General features: G+C 38.2%; 2 protein-coding genes across 2 annotated transcripts; one reads left to right on the top strand and one right to left on the bottom strand.

Annotated features, from left to right (window-relative positions):
- Nucleotides 1–594: 594 nt before the first annotated feature.
- Nucleotides 595–3,318, top strand: mpeg1.2 (macrophage expressed 1, tandem duplicate 2). The gene is made up of 2 exons (XM_059502848.1): nucleotides 595–1,077; nucleotides 1,386–3,318. The coding sequence occupies exons 1-2, from the start codon at nucleotides 637–639 to the stop codon at nucleotides 3,084–3,086; spliced, it is 2,142 nt and encodes a 713-aa protein (XP_059358831.1). The 5' UTR covers nucleotides 595–636; the 3' UTR covers nucleotides 3,087–3,318.
- Nucleotides 3,319–4,852: 1,534 nt separating this feature from the next.
- Nucleotides 4,853–21,757, bottom strand: LOC132097871 (procollagen galactosyltransferase 2-like). The gene is made up of 12 exons (XM_059503845.1): nucleotides 21,445–21,757; nucleotides 11,710–11,820; nucleotides 11,381–11,498; nucleotides 11,125–11,259; nucleotides 10,281–10,485; nucleotides 9,352–9,471; nucleotides 8,840–8,913; nucleotides 8,576–8,682; nucleotides 8,359–8,491; nucleotides 7,446–7,573; nucleotides 7,132–7,338; nucleotides 4,853–6,142 (listed from the first exon to the last, which is right to left on the bottom strand). Exons 1-12 carry the CDS (start codon nucleotides 21,672–21,674, stop codon nucleotides 5,869–5,871), a joined length of 1,842 nt encoding a protein of 613 aa, XP_059359828.1. The 5' UTR covers nucleotides 21,675–21,757; the 3' UTR covers nucleotides 4,853–5,868.
- Between the last annotated feature and the right edge of the window lie 259 nt (nucleotides 21,758–22,016).

Here is a 22,016-nt window from a genome sequence, read left to right as displayed (position 1 = left end):
TTCTTTTCTACAGACTTCCTTAAAATTTCCACCTGCACCACAAGATAATTCTAGAGCTATCAGATTTTTGACAGTTGCACAAAGAAAGACTTTGGAGAGTCCCAACAAAATGAAACTAAAAAGTTACTTGTATATTCAGTATAACAGTAAAAAAATGTGTTGAACATATTACTACAGTCACATAAATCTATTTGAGTAGTTTTTTTTTGGTTGAGTTATTTAGGTTGCACAGTGAAAATTAATTTTATGGTTTTCAGATCTCTCTTGTTTTCCTGAAAAGAAGAGAGTAATGTTTTGGAGCAAATTACATTTCAACAGATGAGGACAGAAGTTTTTGAGCTTGTAAAGGAGATTGAAAACTGAAGTTGTTTGTTAATGTAGGCTATAGTTGTGTGTGTGTGTGTGTGTGTGTGTGTGTGTGCGTGCGTGCGTGCGTGCGTGCGTGTGTGTGTGTGTTAAAACAACATTCTTAAAATCTCCTATCAGATGCTTTCTGACAAAGCTTGACGCTAAGCAATAGAAGTAGGCTAGTCTAACTTGAATGTGGATTTTTTTTTAAGACCACACCTCCTGTGAGTAAGATATTTAAGGCACAAAACAAAAACAAAACTCGTTTGGAGAGAAACGATCTAGACCATGGAGTCATTATACACTGTCCTGGTGCTCCTTGTCGCTATCTGCACGTCTAATGCGCTCATCCGACCCAGTAATGGTCTTCGTGAATGTCGCATGAACTCAAGTTTAACAGCACTAGAGGTGCTCCCAGGTGGAGGCTGGGATAACCTGCGCAACATAGACGTGGGACGGGTGATGAACTTTAGCTATTCCCAATGTCAGACCACAGAGGATGGGATTTATCTTATCCCAGATGAAGTTTTTGTCATCCCACGAAAAACAAGCGGAGTGGAAACTCACTCTGAGACCATCATGTCATGGCTGGAACAGAAAAGCTCCACATCAGGATCCATCAATGCAGACATTTCTTTCCCTCCAGTGCTAAACGGAAAATTCTCTGAAGAAAATACACGCATGAAAACACACCAAGTGAGGACGAATTCCGTGACAACACGAGTTCAGGTAGGCTAAAGTCAGGAAAGGAAAAGTAAAAGCAGCACGGTTTTAAAAAGTAAGAGCGTATTTTTAAAAATTTTCAATTTTATTGTTTTAATACGAAGCGATTATAAACTTCTTAAGGAGGGAGAAATACAATATGACACGTTTTAGGAAAAGTTTTTTTTTTTTTTCAAAAAAAATTATACCTGGCTTCTCTTATACGTTATTATTATTATTATTTTTTTTTTTTTTATTATTATTATAAATTACCAGAAAATGATTTAATTTTCTATTTAGATGTGATTGTTTGATCTTTTCTTCTATCTTCTCAGGTGCGCAATCATCTGTACACCGTGAATGCATATCCTGACTTTACTCTGGACTCTCGCTTTGCTCAGCAGATTGGGGAAATCGCAGACGCTGTTGAGAACAATCAAACACGCCTAGCAACTTATCTGTCAGAGAAGCTCATACTTGATTATGGTACCCATGTCATCACAAGCATTGATGCCGGGGCCATTCTGGTGCAAGAGGACTATATAAAAAGATCTTATGTCTCTAACAGTCAGTCAGACAAGTCTTCTGTCTCTGCATCAGCAGGCATTAACTTTTTTAACAAGGTTAACTTTAACTTTGGTAGCAAGGAATCCCAGGCAACTTCAGAGACCACCACTTATCAGCAAAACATAACATATTCTTTAGTTCAGAGCCATGGTGGGGCTTTATTCTACCAAGGAATCACTCTGCAGAAGTGGCAAGAGAGCACTCAAAATAATCTAGTGGCTATTGACCGGTCTGGCATGCCACTGCACTATTTCCTCAATCCATCTATGTTTCCTGATCTTCCAGTTCCAACTTTACATAAACTTGCCCTTTCAATCCAACAGGCTGCAGCTCGTTACTACAACATAAACACCATTCCAGGATGTGTAGATCCAAATTCCCCAAATTTTAACTTTCAGGCTAATGTTAACGACTCGTCCTGCAAGGGTCCTGTCACCAATTTGACCTTTGGTGGTGTTTTCCAAACATGCACTCCTTTGGGGGAAGATGGAAAAGTCATCTGTGATGAGCTTGCGCAAACAAATCCAGATACGGGTGGCTATACGTGCCGCCAACCATATAGTGCCTTTTTTTTACACTCAGAGACAGTAGAGCAGGGTTACAATCAATATGAGTGCCATAGGGAATGTCATTCGTGCTGGATATTTCTTGATTGTTGTGACAATGTTTGTGGAAATGCTTATCATGTCCGTCGTGCACAAATCAACACTTACTGGTGCTCCACAACACAGACAGTCCCTGAGTACTCTGGGTACCTTTTTGGAGGTCTATTCGGACCATCTTTTCAAAACCCACAGACCAAATCTCATGACTGTCCTCCAAATTACTTTGCACAAACATTTTTGACTAATGGTATGAGGATTTGTCTGAGCAATGATTACGAGGCAGGAACAGTATCTTCTGTGCCATTTGGGGGTTTCTTTAGCTGCCAGTCTGGCAACCCTCTTGCAGGGGACCAATACCGTTGTCCACCTCAGTACAGCCAACATCTTGCTGCCATTAGCGATGGCTGTCAGGTATTGTATTGTGTCCAATCAGGTGAGTTTACTGGTGGCCAGTTAAAACCTATTCGCCTCCCACCATTCACAAGACCACCTCTGACTAACATGATGGCGACAAACACTGTAGCTGTGATGACAGAAGGTGAACGGGCCTGGCTGAGGGTTGGAGACACCAAAAAATGGAGACTAGCAAAGGCTGGCGAAATTACTCAAATAGTCGGAACGTTTCAGGCATCATCTACCCGGATGTCAGGAGGTGAAAAGGCTGGTGTGGCCTGTGGTGTAATGACTTTGATCGCAGTTGTTGTGGCAGGAATTGTCATTTTGGTGAAACGCAGAAGGAGAGTTTCTCACTGCAGATCAAGCGGGGGGTATGAAGAGATTCACTACGATGCCCAAAGTAGTGTAGAAAGTCAGAGAGAGCAACAGAATACAAACGAAAATCCCACTCAACCTCTGTTGGCTTAGTTATGTCTAGTACATTAAGATTAGTTAAGTACTGTTAAAGTAAAATCTTGATCAGCTTTGTATTCAAATTTGTAGTATTTGGTGATAGGGAATATATTTATGTGGTGCTTGATATAAGGGCTGCTATATATTTGCTTCACTGCTTGTGTGAATGATGAACAGTATTTAGTATTTTTATGTCTACATTATTCCAAATGAATTACTGATCCTGTGTTTTAATGAGACTATAGGCCTATTTGTAATTATATGTGTACAGTGTCTGTGTTCAGCATTCTGTACATGACTGTTATTGTACTTTTGTTGTATTCATTTTATTAACTGTTTTTGTGAGTGGTCTTTTATTTTTTTATTCTTTAATAAAAATAGCTATTTCTGTCTTAAGTAGCCATTTCAGTATTTTTTAATGCCATTCTGTTAATGCACAAAGATGATATTGACATATTTTTCAAGTGTGAATTATGAAGAAAAAAATTATAGAATTTTACAATTCCAAAAAAATCTGAAAATCTGTAGTGTCTAAACTCTCTTCTGAATCATGTGTCTTTGATGGCAAATAGTGATAACAAATACACACACACACAAAGTATTTCCTTCATTCCCCTCATAGTAAAAACATTCATCTCAGAGAATTAAGCCACTGGGTGTGTAATGGAAAATTATTTGTGAATCTGGGCGGGGTACTGTATGTATGAGTTATGTTGGAAAAACATAACCTAAGATATAAAACCTAAATAATATGTTTTTCAGGACATCATTTATACATATTAAACAGCTATTTCCATAAAGTTAGAACAATAAAGAGAGACAATCCATCCTGTATATATAAGTATTTCACTGTATAAGAGAGCATGAACCAGCATGTTATGAATTGTGTATGTCTTATACGTTGAAAAATGCGTTGTTATCCCACCTGAATGATGGCTTAAAAGTGTCTAGAGGTCAGAAAACATTCCACATTCCAGTAAGGCCGGAGATGAGAGTAATGTTTTGGGTCTTCATTACCCATCATACCTTTGAACTTTATTTCACAGACAAATGCAACACCACCATGCTCCAGCAGATGGTAGTGTCTCCTAATATTACAGCACGGATGAACAACTCTTTTTTTCATTAGAATTTTCACCATAATGTGCACCATCGAAATAATATACTAATACATCTACTGTACTTTAATATTTGTGCTATAATATGACTGAACATAGCTTACATGTCTCATATGAGCTTAAGAAATACATAGTCAATCTCTCAAACTCTTGCTAGTAAAATTAATGAAACTTTTTTAACCATAAGTTAAACCATTACTGATTGGAGGAAATGCTGCTATATTTGTTCTGCCACATCAATATCACTAAATTCCTCAGTAAATTAAACTAATGGTTTAATCTACCAACACCAACATGGCAAAGACCTAAGAGATTTTAGCACAGGCCACTCTGTGTAAACATCTCTTGTTTACTCACTGGTCATGAACATTAAATTGGAAGCACATTCTGAAACAGCAAGCTTATTTATGGTCAGTGTTTTTAGATTGTTTGGTGTGCCATGTTTTTGGTTGCCAAATGCAGTAGCTTACACATCCCTTCTGCACTGAATGGAGTTTTCTAACACATCTAGTGAGTATTTAGGACAGAAACAGAGGCTATTGGTAATATGTTATTTAAGAAGACACTTAACTACCCAAGCACATAAGGGTTGCCAATTATACCAAAATGAATGTGAAGCTATGAATTGTGTTATCTGGGAACAGATATCATTAGACTCATTAGATTATTGATCAGTCACTTTTATTGAATCAGCCCACCACCAGCACCATGACATCTTCAGATATCAAAGATGGTAATGAAATCAACAGTCAGAGAACAGGAGCCAGCCTGCTGAGTGGAAAAATCCAAGTTAGTTTGGAAAAATGAGGGCGTTTGCATCCAGCCATTTCAAATTATGATAGTTGACATGATGCCCAGTAGAATCATACACTTTTTAAGACACATGAGCCTTCTGGAATATTCTGGAAGGAATTACTGACAATATGATGTTCACAATAAGACAAAAACATCTTTTGTCTCACACACACTTTGAACCGTTGTACTTGTACAGTTGTTTGTACAGTTGCTCTTATTCATAAAAAAAGAAAAAAGAAATAAATCACATACTTAATGACCAGTGAATGATGTCAAAAGTCACATGTTCTCCTTTTAAGAAAATGTAATGTGTTTTAGATAAAACACTGCTCTTAATTTATGGCTCTAGTATATATTAGACACATGAATTACATTTTAAAAGTGAATCTGTGATGCTATATCAACTTAAAACATAATTTCCTTCCTGACAATATACAGTAGAAATGTAGACAGGCATCAGGATTTTTTTTATTCTGTACTCTGCGCATAAACTGTATCTGTTTTTATATTACAAAAAAAAAAAAATTCTAAAAGAAAACATTAAAACAAAGATTAATCTATCTTGTTCCACTAGCAAACCCAAATCTAACTTCCATTTGTCTATGTTCCTCCGTCCAGTCCTTCCGCACTTTGAAGTGTCCGCCGAGGACAGTTTGGTCCCTGGAAGGCATGATGAAATAAATAAGTGAAAATAAAAGGAGCTTGTGTGTCTTTGCGCAAAATCAACCAGCCAGCCAATGGTGTTCGAGCATCCCAGCCAGCTGTCATGCTATTGGCCGAAGTGTCGCCAAGGAGGAGGGGACTGCTGGACATTGAGGATTGAGTTGTCTATGAATCAGTGTGTTTTGTCATTCAGTTGTGAAGTTTGAGAACACTTTGAGGACTCAGAGTTCGTCTCGTGTGGCTCGGGACGCAGGTGGTGGTGTGTCCCCAGTGACGCTGTTCTGAGCAACAGAACGAATTTGTTCCTGCTGAGCAGTTTTTTTAGCATACTGTCTGTCCCAGTCTGTGTTGATGGCTTCGTCATCCCAAATAGTGGAGGTCTCTGTGTCGCTGAAGTAACCCGGCTCACCTGTATAGTGTGTTGGGTACAACAGCAGAGGCTCAACAGAGAAAGCACGCAGATCTCTGGGATCAAAGTGAGACATGTATGCCGTACTGAGAGAGAGACATGAGGGGAGGGGAGAAGAAAAGCAAGGGCATGAGAAAAATTACACAGTTGATGTAACATATATTCATTTTCAAATATAATTTCTTACTGTGGTGGCAATGGAATTAACAGTCATTACTTTAAAACATTGCTGCTGAATAAAAAGTATAATTTTTTTTAACAAAAAAATACAAATAAAAAAAAATCACACTTGACCCTAAACATTTTTCATCTTAATGTTTGCAAACTAATGTTTTACATGAATGTATATTTAGTACAATTTAATTATTCTATAATGGGTAAAGCTATCTGAACAACATGAAAACATTGCATTATTTACTTCACTTTACAGTAATACAACACTAAATTCACACACTTGGGCCACACAATGACTCTTTCACTTTTTTCTCACACACACACAACACAAACACACAGAGAGTGGAGATATATTTATACAGTAATCCATCTGTCTTATACCAATGGCCCTTCCCCCAAAACTCAGAGAACCATCAATGGGAATTTTGTCCCTTGAATGCAGAGAACAGGAAGAACTGGCCCTTCCCAAAATTCCACAAAGTAGGGAGAGAGACCCAGAGAAAGCAAGACAACAGAGGAGAAGGACCGCAGGGTACTGAGGGTGTTAGGCGAGAGAAAGAAGGGCCAGTAAAGGCACCACATGCTGGGGTCACAGCTAGTGCTGAGCAGGCCTCCAAATAGAGCAAACTGGGTAGAAAGGCAGGCATTGTGTGACCCAGTAGGGACACCATACCCAACCCCCACACTCTGAACAATCTAGCACTGTTCCTGTCCCACTCAGCAGTACAGCTTCAGTGTGTACCTGCCATGTAAAAGCTTCTGCAAAATCTATCCATCAATCTATTAATCGATTGATCCATCCATTTATCTATATATCCATCAGTCTATCCTTGCATCTATTGATTGATCTATCGGTCCATCAATCTATCTATCCACACACTCATCCATGCATCACACTTACTTTGGGTGTTTGTTGAACATGACTGGCAGAAACTCATCCACAGGGAGCATCTTGCCGAACGGCTGAGCAGCGAGGAGTTTCTTGGCCCCCTGCTGTGAAAGGGCATAACCTAGAGTCCAATATGAGTAATCAGCCTCCACCAGATTATTAACACCCTCTACGGACACCTCCGGCTGAGCTACTTGCATCCGTTTACGGCCCACATATCTATGGAGAGCGAAGCAGCAAGAGAGATATGTAGAAAGAGAATCAGTATGCTTTTGTGAATGATGAAAATGTCTCATGTGTTTGTTTTCAGCTGGTGCTGTTCTTACATGAGGTCCCAGTTTAGCTGTGCTTTGTCAACATCTTCCATGATGGTCTGTAACCTCCTTTTAAACTGAGGCTCAAACCTCACGTCATCCTCTAACACCAGCACATGCTGCAGTCCCCTCTCCAACACCTTTCACACACACACACACACACACACACACACACACACACACAAAGTAAACGGAAAACAATTTGTCTGTTGAAAAATCTTGTTTCAGAAAATGGAAAAATGTACTTCAATGTTGCTCATCTGATTAACTGGACATTATACTATGTTTAGCTTAAATAAAACATTAATTAACAGTGAAAATCTATAAATAAAGACTGTGTGTATACATATATACAGAACTTTCTGCCAATATGGTCCACTTACTTTGCTTTAAACATTAGAGACACAAATTCAATGATTGTGCTGTGATAATTATTAGATGTGTTGAAGAAATATAATTTAATATAAAGAAAAAACATCAAATAAACAAAAAGAAATCTAAAAGTTTTTAGACAAATACTAGTATAGACCTCATTTGACAATCTCAATCATTCAACTCTTACAACTTATTATTAGAAAAAGAAAGTATTTTTCTTTGATTTAATGCAAGTATTGTATAAGTTTCCTATTTAATGTTTTATACATCACATTTACTTATGTTTATTTTATATATATTTAAAATATTTATTTGAAATTGCGTTAAAAAAAGGAGAGTTTTAAATTGTATTAAGACACGTCCCAATTTTTTTCCAAAACTTCCAAAATTAAGTCTTTCATATAATATTTATCTTGACCTCTGTTGGTTGACAATCAGCATTTTCTGAAAGATATTTCCTTTCATTAATTATATATTGAAAAAGGAAAAACCTTGGGCTCTATTCCATATTCTATTTATAGTGAGTTTTTACATGCGAGTATGTCTGTACCTGCTTCCAGGTGAAGTGGTGGCTGAGGAAACAGCCGATCTCTCCGCGCGTCAACACCCTATTAGAGTATGGATCTTTATATCCCGGCATCATTTCTATACCTAGAGCTTGAAGGTGAGATGTATTCAGAGCCCTGACAGGGAATGAAAAAGGTCAAATCAATAGTTACCCAAACATCACAAATATGATTCAACAGAATGTCCCCTTGATGACCTACTTGCCATCTACAGCATCAATCAGCGTGGCCTCAAGTCCCAGCACCGCCATTGTGTTCAACATCCGTTCCCTCCGGTCCAACCTCCGCTTCAGATTAATCAGAAAGATCTGAGCAGAAAAGAGAGCAAGAGAGTCTGAGGACTGAAGCAGGGAAAAATAAGAAAATGTCACTTCAAAGAAGCTTAAATCAGCTGAGATTTCTCTGCAGAATATCTATTATGAGTGTCCAGTCAAGCAAGACATTCCAGAGATTCTGCTCTCTCACCTCGTCAAAGCCCATCTTGTCCTGGGATTTGGGTGGAGTGAAGAGAAACTCAGAGGGTTTTATGTTATGATCAACTGCAAGAAAAGGCATTTTAATTGAATAAAATGGACATCTGACCATTACACACTGGAATATAACAAAATCTTAATAATTCCTGTAAATAAAAAGGGTTGAAAATAGAAAGTGTAAAAGAGTTAAAGTGCTGGAAAAAGGGTGGTTTATTAGGGACAGTGGCCATGGGTGTGCTTCTTATGGGTGTGTGTTTGTTTGCCTACATTGTGGGGACCAGGCAATGGTCCCAGGAAGAAAATGTCTTGATGAACATATGCACATTATTACTGTTTTTACTGTATTTATGATCAAATAAATGCAGTTTTGCAGAGTATAAAGGCCTTCTTTCAAAAGCATTGAAAAATAGAATTAGCCCCAAACTTTTGTACTGTAGCTAGTGAATGCATTACACATCTATGCTTTAATGTGTATATAATGTGTTTGTGAGTGGTGATACTCACTCATGGCCTCAGTGATGGTGTGTGTGAAACTCTCCTCCTCATCTTCTACACTCTGCTGGGCCTTCAGCGGTACAGGCAGAAAACCGTAATGTTCTCTGTTACATACATACATCTGTACACCTACAGGAAAAACAACAGCATAATACAGACACATTATGAATATCTCACATAATTCTATGTACCCTATGTAGTCAGCCCACCAGTGTTACATAATTAATGTGTTTGTGTGGTTTGGTGTTGTCATGACTTTATTCATTGGTGTGTTTGCGTCATGGTTTGACGGCTTTGTGTTAGCTGTGTGTGTATTTGATTTACTGTAAATCCATTGTACACTCTCTCTCTCTCTCTCTCACACACACATTATTTACTTAATGGAACATCCACAAATACCCAAAGAGGCCATAAAACTTCCCAGCTGGAGCTGGTTATAATAGCCACAAAATTATCTGACATTAAAGGTGTTATATTAACACAAACCTTCGACAGCAACATATACTGGAGCTGGACAGCTGGAGGTGCAGTGATTTATGTGTTAGTTTCTAAACCGTGTCTGTTCTGGGTCCCAAAAACAGAAGAACGGTACTCTTAACTGCCTTCATCTGTTTGCTTTGAAAAGATTTCCAAAACAACTCATGCACTTAAATAATAAAATGGCAATACTTACAGTATTAACATAAGTTAATGCGTAGCATAACTTAACAATATAAAATACTGTAATACCAGCATGTATTAGCTTAATGTTAATTTCTACATATAACACATTCACTTTAACATTATAACATTTGACATTATTATTTGATATTTAATATTCTGTATTTAATATTTTATATTCTGCACTTTTATTTTGATATTTTGCCTTGTTTCATGTTCCTATCATGTGCTGCTCTGTAATGGACCATTGTTAAAGCAATCCAATGGAGATCTCTCACCAGCTTGCCGTGCGGAGAATGCAAAGACCATGATGTCATCAAACGCCCAGCTGTAGTCGGGGTGAGGTGGGTGGAAAGCCATGTCGAGTGTGGCGCTACGTCTCAGATCCAGCAGGAAGGTGGAGTGCACCATGGGAACCGTGAAACAGCCCAAACGCTTCCACTCACGGATAGGCTGGTAGTCTGGGGTGCGCTTGTAATAACCCTGAGAAAATAACAGAGATATCAGGCTATTGAAGCATTGTTTAAAATAACATTTTAATTGTGAATGTTGAAAGTACAATTCCGTTTGAAATGAATGAATTTTTAACAAAAGCAAGAAATCTTGCCTTACCAAGAAAGGGGAGAAGAATTGTTGAATAAAGTCATTATTTGAGTTTTCTTTGTGCACAAAAAATACTTTCATAACATTTTCGTTATATTGCTGTCTATGAAGGGCCAGAAAGCTCTTGGATTTGCATGAAAAGTAACTTCATTTGTGTTCTGAAGATTAACAAAGGTCTTACGGTCTGGAACAACATGAGGATGAGTAATTAATGACAGAATTTTCATCTTTGGGTGAAATGAAAATGCAATGATCATTTACTCACCCTAATGTCATTCCAAACACTTTATGAAATGCTTTCTTCTGGAAAATCACAAATGAGGATATTTTGATCAATGTTGGTAACCAAAAACATGTGTAATGAACACTTTGTTTCACTGTGTGGTCAAAAACAGACATTTTCTGTTAAGTTTCGCGGGTGAAAGAAAGTCATACAGGATTGGAAAACCACGAGGGTGAGTAAATGATGATAGAATTGTATTTGTATTACTCTTCGAGCCTGAGGTGAACAAGGTTTACCTGAGGTGTGATGCCACACCAGAAGTTTGAGTAAAGGGATCGGGAATCCAACATGGGTGCCACCAGTGTGAAATTCTCTGCCATCATGAGATCCAGCACCCGTGGGTTGGTCAGGAGGTTATCACTGTCGACAAACTTAGAGAAAAAGAGAGATATGTAGTTGGAGAACTATTTAACATTAACATAAGTTTCATATGATGAATATAGCTGGAGTAATAGTACTTATATTATGACGAGCAAGGCAGCGTGACCTCACCAGTATATAATCAGCCCAGCGCTCTCGTGCAGCCTTCAGTGCCGCCTGTCTGAGTTTCATTACATGACTGAAACGAGATGGAGCCCAGTGTTTCGGCCCCCACTCATCTGCGTATGACCTTATATAGAAAAAAAGATCCATAGGTTTGGAACAGGATGGTGACAAAATAATGACAGAATTGAAATGATTTTTTTAATCCCTGTTCTAGAAATCATTACATTTAGATGGGAAAGACAATAGCAGTCTGCTGAAAATTCCTGACATAAACAACCATTAGTGCTAATTGACTTTGAACCCGCCTGTTCTGGAACAAGATGTTTTCAACCAACCGTGGCTCCTCCATGGGTCTCCACTCCACATAATGGTATCTGCTCTGACTGTTCTTCAGCCATTCTCTCAGCATGGATGTGGTGTTGTCCACATTATGGTCCGTTGCAGCCCTTCAAGAAACGATAAAGGAGAATTTACATTGTTTGTATTTTCAGGGCTGATAAAATTCAGAGGTAAAAGACGTATTGTCTAAGTTTTATATAAGCATTTCAAGGGCCTAGCTTAGCATAGTTCAATATGTTACTAGCAAGTAAAAAATTCATAAACTTCAGACTTCATCAAACAATGACTTGCAACAAAATTTTTGCAAAACCGCAACTCATTTATATTTTGAACAGCGACGAACATATACGGTGTGACATAACAGTGAGTTTTCCCAGCATTACTACTCTGTGGCTTGTGGAGAACACATGTAAACACTGACACAAGCACACAAACACACTCAGTGTCCTCAGTTAGTCAGGGCAGTTTGGTTGTGCCAGTGGAAACCTCCACTGCACAGGGACTCTGCAGTGAAACCAGTGGGGAAAAAAACAACAAATATTGACATCACCTCAGTCGTCACATTCACACACACATTCACATTTCCTCACCCCACCTTTACCAGAAAAAAAATTCAACTGGTGTGTGTATCCATATTAATAGAGCACTGCGGGATGTTCTGCAGCCACATCAGGATTAAACTTGAGGCAATGGAGGAAATTAAACTGGATTCATTTCACCTAATGTGTAGACAAGTGCAAAAACAGTTAAATGAGTCCTAATAATAATAATAAATTACAAAAAGCCTATTCATAAGCAGCCTTTTTTTCTTATTTTCAAGTACTAATTATACATCCTTTAAGCAATACAGACCTACATTTAGCTAAGAAGATAAATGACATCGTTTACTTGTTTTAAAGCATAACCTTCACTCATTTCACTGAGGCTAATACTTTTAAACAAGACAAAATATAAGTCTGGTTACAATTTATTCTCTGGGGAAAAGTCTATTTTGTGCCATTTTACTGTAGGTACTTCAAGTAAACTGACATTTGTTTAAGAAACCTTGGAAGTTTTTAGCAAGAAAAAAACTATAATATTTTTATATAATTCTCATTTATTTATTTAAAGCATTGACATTACTAAATTTACTGAGATTTATGCATAAAACATGAATTTTAAATATATTCTCTGAGTCTATTTGTGTTATTTTACTTGTCATGTAAAATTATGTAAATGTATTATTTTTTATTTACTCTATTTATTTTTTTGAGGGACACATCCATCCTGTTCCCACTCCTGCCTTCCAAATCTACGGCTATGTCTGCCTTGAACATCTGTAGTGAATAATAGTGTAAACCCAAAAATACACATATAACTCCCACAAACAAACATCGTCAGACAACAGATAACAGTGTATGCAGTGTGTGCATCTAAGTAAGCTCATATTACTATACACTCTTCGTCTATAAATAATAAGTTATAGACCAGCTATGCAACACCATGACTGCTATTTTGTCAATCACACAAACACAGACAAATACTTAGCCATGTCTCGCTCATAACAACATATTCCAACAAAGAGTGCCGACAATACAGGCCAAGGTAATGTATATGTGTTTTATGTTTTATGGGTGTCCAAGATTTTATGAGTGTATAACAGCAAAGGGAACAGACAGCATTAAGCTTGATAAGCAGTCTGGTTTTTATCACTGGTTCGAAACACCTGACACACAGGTAATGACAGGTAATTCTGTGTCAAAAAGATCACTGCTTTCACACACACTGCTTATCTGATGACTTCAGCTAACGCAAGTGTGCCACAGTTGCTTTATGGGAAAACAGGCCTTCGAGCTGCAATAAATTTTCCAAAACATCTGTGAAAAATCCATTAAAATCAGAATGAACAATGAAACAAAAGAGTGCATACATGTGTATTTTATTATATTAGGATAAATACACATGTGTCAGATTTTTCTTTGCATGCAATTCTCATACTTATGTTCAGTTCTCTGTTCATTCTATTTCTGCATTTATATGAATTAAATAAACATGTTGTGGCTCTGTCACACTGATATAAACATCTGGAATACACAGACTCATTGTATCTCTTTAAATGACTCTCTAATGGCAAATGATTTCACTTGTTCTTCTCCGACCCTCCTGGGAAGAGACCCATACAATGCATTTGGGTTATGCTGCTCCATGACAAAGAAAATGCACATATACACATAGTGAAGTGTGCAAGTATCCCTGGTGAGAATTTAGATTTATGATTTGATTCACCCAGTTTTTTTTGTTGTTGTTGTGGTTTAGTTTTTTTGATCTCATTAAATCATTTCCCCTTTCTCAAATCGAGGCGATCTCAGATGCCTGTCTGATCACACAGACAGCCCCCCCCCCCCCCACCCCCAACAACAGTTTGATTGACAGTGTGACAGTGGTGTTTCAGCACAGCTTGGACTGGCATATTACCAGACCCGCCCACAAGAATGTCTCCAAAGCGATCGAGGTGTTTTGTTGTTGGATGTAATAATGAACCTAGCAGTCGTAATTTACTTCCGAGATCTGAGCCACTGAAGACGTGCGTGAATTACATTTGTTCAGTGCTTAATTTGTAAATTGCGAGGTCCCGGAACAAAGCGGGGTAACGGATCCGGCATGTGATTACAGGAGGAAGAGGTAACGGAGCACTCGCGCAATCACATTGCTGGACCAGTTTAAGTGATATTAAGAGCGTGCACCAGTTGGATTTAGTCTGTAAGGTCATGAATAACATGGAAATGCCATGCGATTTTAAAACAAAAATTTCCAGTATTAAAAACGTTTTGAAAAAGTTGTTCTATTTTTCAAATCTCTGTATAATATTAATCCGGTCCTAAATTTCTGTGGGTGTAGCTATATCGCATGGTTTTAATAATTCTCGCAGCTTTCAAGTTTATAATGAGGGAAAGTCCTGCATTTATTCAACATAGATTTGAATAATAAAATAAATCAACACAAACGATTAGATTAAATCAGTCATTCGAACCATCCATTCGAATCCATGAACTCTCTCGCGCGCTTCTCATCCGCGCATCTCGTCTGCACTACAGCGACCTGCTGCACGCTGCGATACAAGACTCACTCGCATTTCGATCGGAACAGCTGACAGAACTGTCACTTGACTAATCAGGTAATTGTTGCATTGTCACAAAAATTTATAATTTGAACACCTTTTAAGTATTTTAAGCCATTTGGTACTCGTGCGCTCCACAGGCTGTATTATGTGCCCTCACATTTACATCCAAATCTGCCTCGCGAGTAGCTATAATATACAAGTTATTTTTCAGTTTTTTTTTGTTTGTTTAAGCATCCAAATACAAACAATATGATGTCTGATGGATTTTGACAAATAAAAGTTTCATAGCCTTTCCTAATAATGTGTTAATTAGCTAGTTTCACATGAATATGGCTAAAGTAAACAGTCTCTCAGAGAGCAGCTCGGTAGAGAGGGGCGGGGCAAGCAGAGCTCATTAACATTTAAAGGAAAATGCTACAAAACGGCTTGCTCTGAAAAGAGCAGTTTTTGACAGGGTAAAAAGGGTGTTGTTTTACACTACCATTGAGAAATTTTAACCAAAGTATGTTACAGGCTTTTCATTAAAACCCTAAAGAAACATATCAACCTGTGGAAATATTTTGTAATTATGATTCTCATTAATTTTCATTAATAGTGATTAATATTTATTTGTTTAAACTATTTATTTTATTAAAATTGCTTAAACAATAAATACTACAATGATTTATAAATCCCTTACTATTTAAAGAATACATAAAATAAACAATCTCATAAAAATAATTGCAATAATATATTAAAAAAATTAATAGTTTTGAAAGACTTTAATTTTTTGTACATATTTTTTTCTTTAATAATAATAATAATAATAAAATATCCCAACATGCTTTTTGATTCACCCAAATATAAGCACATCTGTGCTGATGTGAGTGTATTTCTGCCTGTATTAATTTTTTGAGGCTGTGTCTCAAACACTCATATTCATGACCGGACAAGTAAACAGCCAGAGGAATTCAAGCCTGCCAGCATATGAATGACTCCAACTTCTGGTTTCTGAAGGTTCAGTCAGTCATATATCCAGACAGACACATTCTCCTCACCGTTCACTCACACCTATCGAACCCTAAATTTCCTCACCCAAGGGAAAAAACACACTGCTGACACTGATGTTACACACACTTTCTGAGTATTATTTAGATGCTTCTCCCAACCTGTATTTTGATTCATGTGAATTTTGTATGTTTTGGAAACAAATCATCAGTCCAATCGGATTTTATCATTGTATCGAAACACCTGACACACAAGTAATGACAGTTAATTCTGGGTCAAAAAGATCACTGCTTCCACACACACTGCTTATCTGATGACTTCAGCTAATGCAAATGTGCCACAGTTGCTTTATAGGAAAACAAGCCTTCGAGCTGCAATAATTTTTCGAAAACATCTGTGAAAAATCTATTAAAATCAGAATGAACAATGAATTTGTACATGTGTATTTTATTAAATTAGGATAAATACAGGTGTGTTAGATTTCACTTGTAATATTCTGTAAGTGGACCTCATGATAAAAGCTGATTAATAGTGTTAGGGATGTGTGTGTGTGTTTGTGGCAGGACATTTAGCTCTAGGTTTTATATGTGTGTGCTCCTGCTGTGCTTGGAGGAAGCAGGACTTTGCTTATAAAAACTTTATTTTCTTTCACCGCCCGTTTGAAGTTTATTGTAAGTCTCCAGCTCATTATCTGACTGCCCGAGGCTCACTCTCTCTTTTTGTCTCTCTGTTTCTCCTCCATATGTCCTTATTGACAGCATCTGGACACCACATGCTACTCACCTCCAAACACACACATCTTAAACTTTCTCCACCTGCACAGTACAGCCATGAGAGATAAAGAGGACTATCCCCTAATAAAGGAATCAATCATGTTTGAGTAAAACACAGAGATTACATGAAATAACCTTGAATTAGATAAATCAGTAAAAAAGAACAGATGTGTAGGAGAAAAGGCAGATTAAAGGGTTAGTTCACCGAAAAATGAAAATTATGCCATTAATAACTCACCCTCATGTCGTTCCAAACCAGTGAGACCTCCGTTTATCTTCGGAACACAGTTTAAGATGTTTTAGATTTAGTCCGAGAGCTCTCAGTCCCTCCATTGAAACTGTGTGCACGGTCTACTGTCCATGTCCAGAAAGGTAATAAAAACATCTTCAAAGTAGTCCATGTGACATCAGAAGGTCAGTTAGAATTTTTTGAAGCATCGAAAAACATTTAGGTACAAAATAGCAAAAACTGCGACTTTATCGCATTTATGGAATAGCATTGTCTTCTCTTCCATGTCTGTTGTGAGCGAGTTCAAAACACAACAATTCAATGATATCCGGTTCGCGAACGAATCACTCGATGTAACCGGATCTTCTTGAACCAGTTCACCAAATCGAAATTGAATCGTTTGAAACGGTTCTCGTCTCCAATACGCATTAATCCACAAATGACTTAAGCTGTTAACTTTTTTAATGTGGCTGACACTCCCTCTGAGTTAAAACAAACCAATATCCCGGAGTAATTCATTTACTCAAACAGTACACTGACTGACCTGCTGTGAAGAGAGAACTGAAGATGAACACCGAGCCGAGCCAGATAATGAACAAAAGATTGACTCGTTCTCGAGTCAAGAACCGGTTGCATCGGTTTTTGGATCACCAGTAGTGATGGGAAGCTCGGTTCTTTTCCGCGAACCAATTCTTCCAGACATTTAGATTCAATAAACCGGTTGAAGAAAATGGTTCACCGGTTCTTTTTGCGCTCAACGTAATGGCATCATTTGCGATGATTGCCCTTGATTCAAGCCTTTGGTTTACCTGCGTTCATAACACTAGCACAGAATCAGTTCAGAATCAATCATCTAAAGAATCAGTTCGGTTCAAAAACTCTGTGTGTCAGTTTGCTTCACGCTGAATCACATGCGCAGTATCATCAGCTCCTCGGTTCTCGAATCGTACGCGTCTGACGGTTCTTTACTCGAGAACGAGTCAATCTTTTGTTGCATAATTAAGTACATAATTACATACACATTAAAGGTACAAATACATTTCATTTGATACAGCTGCAAACTAGGAGCTAAGAGAACCAAAAGCAACAAAAGCGGTTAAATTAGTTGTAAACACATATCTGTAAAAACGAATGCTTTTCTCAAGAGTGCATATAGACTAGTCGGTCTGGAAAGCAGGAGAGGTTCCCACAATCCCACCTGACCCCACTGACAGAGTTTATCAAACATTCACATGAACCCATAAACTCTCCCTTCATCTTCCTTGTGAATATAAACACATCTGTGAAACACTGTGAAAAAGGTATGTGATATGTTATTATGCACAGAACAAGAGCAAGAAAAATGGGATAGGGGTGTGAGAGAAAAAGATTGACACAGTTAGAGGTAGACAGATAGATTGATTGCTTGCACTGCAGACATGAATGATAGTCATCCCAGTTGCCAGAAGGATGAAACCAGGAGAGAGCAATAAAACTGCATTTCTCCTTCAACATCATAAACCTCCGCCACCTCTAAATACCTCCCTATATGTCCCCGCAAATCTGCTTGCTTCATGCACATCTCTCTTTTGTCAATTGTGCCTTTTGGGGCAACCTAAAACAACATTCTGTGGACTGTGAGAAAAGACCCAAAAATATCTAGGTCTACATAATACCTGGAGAAATTTATGCAATAGCAAATATTTCATTAGCAGCTGCATTAGACCTCAGAACATTTTGAGCCAATCAACAGAAACATTCAATATCATGTGACAATCCAAAACTGCAAACAAGTGTTGCATTTAGTGTTGCGATGAAAATGCTGCAAAATCCACTATACAACCATGCCATTTTTACATAATAGTATTGTGCAGATTATTTGGTGACCTGCCCTGACCCAAAACACTGCACACACCAATAAACTACTATTCCAGCTTGACTCCAGACTCCCATGACTAAAGTCTGCAATCTTCCTGCCGTCTGGACTTTTGTGAACTATTGTTCCTCTACACTTGAACCCCTGCTGGGTTAAGGCATTTTGGGTTTTGGGTGGATGGTATAGACAACTGAATTGAGGTAACTGTTGTCGGAAAGAGCAGAAACTGATTCTGGATATGCTGAAAAGGACAATAGTGAAGGAGAACTGCAGAAATGCCCAAGTTAGGCTAAAGACCCCATCAAACAATGCGCCAGGGTCTAATTAACAGCAAAACTCATGCAAATCTAATAAAAACACAAACAAAGCTGTAATGAAATACAAATAATCATTTGCAGATCTGACCTTCAGATCAATACCCACCATATCTCTCTTGTTTTTTATCAAGCCCTTTGTAATAGCTATTCAGCAGACTTTGTTTATTTAACTTGCCAAAATGCCCAGCATTCCTCAACAACAGCATCAAAACTGCTGGAACGAACACCTGAGTCTGAAGGAAAACTGCTCGCATGGTTGTCAAGAAAATCACATCACACCGATAAGGCTAGTAAACAGACACACAAGAGCAGTCGGCTGTTATAAACGAGTCTGTTTTCAGTCATTTTGACTGTAACTTGATCAGTCATTTCTTACTTATGTAAAAGCTGTGTTGGCACCATTAGCTAATTACAGGACTGTGCCTTTAGGGAACATGATGCTGGGTTCACACTCTTCCTTCTTTATTACTTAAGACTGTCTGAACCATTAATCAAGACACTGTCAGAAGAGATTGTCCTCTCTGTCTCTCTTGTTAGTGTTAACAATTCTCTTCAGTGTTACAGTAGCTTAGCTCCTGCTAAAGTAAGACAATCACAGAAACTCTTTATGTAATCAAAGTTCCTTTAAGGTTGTGAAGTAGTGACAGAGTGAAGCAGATTATGGAAAAAAACTTTGTTCTCTCCATCAGTTGCTGATTGGATGGAAGGAGATCTGAATGCGATTGTGAATTTTCATTTCATGTGGAGCATCTTGCATACCTTTTTAAGTACAGTAGGCCTAGTTACCTACAAGTACAGCTATTATTTACTTGAATAAAAAATCTCCATAACTATAGTTCGGATTATAGTGATATGTGTATCAGTAATTTTGCTTATTCTCTGTTCCAGTTATGCTATTTAACTATTTTTCAGACTAGTAGAATTAACACACACAAATTCAACTGTAAACTACGCTTACTTAACAAATAAAAGAAGAAAATGTTGGGCAGTGAGATATCATTGTGTTTGACCAGTTTGCGTGTTCAATAGTGATGGAATGTGGATTGTTAGGCCACTCATGGTGCCCTGTGTAATTTTCAACAGTTCCCCTCCCCGGCCCTTGCTTCTCCTTTCTTCCCCCTAATTCCCCACATTCTTTCGCAAAGCAGTGAGACTTTCAGCCTGTCATTTGACTGCTGCGTTTGTTCAGTAATCTCCTGTAGGTCTTCATAATTGTGCACGTACACACATACAAATGTCCACAGGCAACTAAAGTTGAAATAAAATAAAGAAATTACCCTATCTATATTCCAAATTGATTTTATAGATCTTATTGTAAACAATTTATCCATGCATGTTTTGTTTTTTATTTATTTTTTTCATTGTTGCTGACTTGTAATGTTTAATCAAAATGTCATAGCCATAACTCTGTGTATGTGTACATAGTCTGTGTAGCAGAGTTTAGCATATGGCTCAAATGACATGCAAAAGGATTGAAAATGAATTTCACTTCATAAATGTGTGCATCATTCTAAACTTTCTCCAGTTAAAACCTGCCAAAGAAATAAATGTAAAAAGTGGTAAAACATAAGGCATAATAGTGGAGTGGGGTGTACTGTCAGCCCAGCACATACTGAATGTTTCCCAATCAAAGCTGCTCCGCTCAGACTGTGCAGCAGCAGACCAGAGGGAGATGAAATTAAAGTTGTTTGTGCCTCTAACCAGTTGATTTGGAAAGAAATGTAAATCACTTGTTTATCCTAAAGCAGAAGGGAAGAAAACACGGATAGAAAGTGAGCACGAAAGAGACTTTGGTCCCCTCCTTCCCCTCTCTTGTATTTATTGAGAAATACAAGAAGGGGGCGGGGATATCTGAATCAAGTGTATACGTTTCACCAGCGTTTTCAAATAACATTTCAGTAACAACAAAACATTTACAATTTAGAGCAAATAAATACAGTCGACTTCGCTTGAGAAAGTCACAGTACGCAGCTCATTTGATTTTTATGTTTAGGACAGCACAAAACATAAGTATTGCAATTATCTATCACTTTTAGTTCATTTGTTATTACACATATTACAAGTAGGCTATGTCTCAGTTGGCAGGGGCGGTTGCGCAAAACGAACTAATTTCCACTCGAAAATTATGCTGACAGAAATTCTCCTAAAACTCTAATTATAAAGAGAACCGACAGGACATGTTGCGTAGCCAGCAAAATCCTTTCATCTTCATTCAACATGTAATTAAATCCGTGCACACACGCGTGGACAGAGTGCAGTAAACCCGCTTTAACAGGTCTGCTGCACGCAGACAGCGCGTCTGTGTTCCTCTATCTGCCAGAAGGTTTTCATTAACCAAACTGCGCACTTCACAATAACTCCACTACGTTACAGACCTTCTCAGCGTTCAACCAACTAACACACTTGCTGCAATGCAAACCATACACCTCTACAGCTGCACTCCAGAAAAGTCCGGATTGGAGATGCTCACCATATCGCAATCCGGTCCTTTGGGTAGTCCAGGCTGTCGATGCAGCCCAGGTAGTACGGCAGGCTGTGCGCCGAATTCCGAGCCAGGATCGCGATCATGACTTTGGGCTTGAGCAGAGAGGATTCAGGCACGGGATTCAGCTCCTGCACATGAGCCACAAGCTCCCCACGGCAGTTTTGCGCCATCAGAGCGCAAATCACAGCCACCGCCACGAATCGCTCAGCCGGCATCTCTTCCTGATGGACTCACTGTCACAACCTGAGCGCGTGTGTGAGTGAATGGGAGGCTGGAAGACACAGAGGGTGTGTAAGGAGGGGTAGAGAGAGTTGGAGAGGTTACCTCTTGACGAAAGTGGGTTGCCTCCTCCAGATTTTCAAGCGTAGCGCACCCTTCACCAGATCATTGCGCAAAGAACTGGTGAAAAACTGCTTAGTGAGATCTCAACATGATAGCTTTATTATTAGAATATATTTCTATGGCTATAGCTTGGCATAGCTATTTAAATATTGTACTTAGCGTAAAAGTCGCCCGAAACAACCTTTTAAGTTGGGTATGCAGATAGGCAAATGTAT

Source organism: Carassius carassius, chromosome 21 (genome assembly GCF_963082965.1).
Source record: "Carassius carassius chromosome 21, fCarCar2.1, whole genome shotgun sequence".
Classification (NCBI taxonomy): Eukaryota; Metazoa; Chordata; class Actinopteri; order Cypriniformes; family Cyprinidae; genus Carassius; species Carassius carassius.
This window is presented reverse-complemented; position numbering and strand designations above follow the sequence as displayed.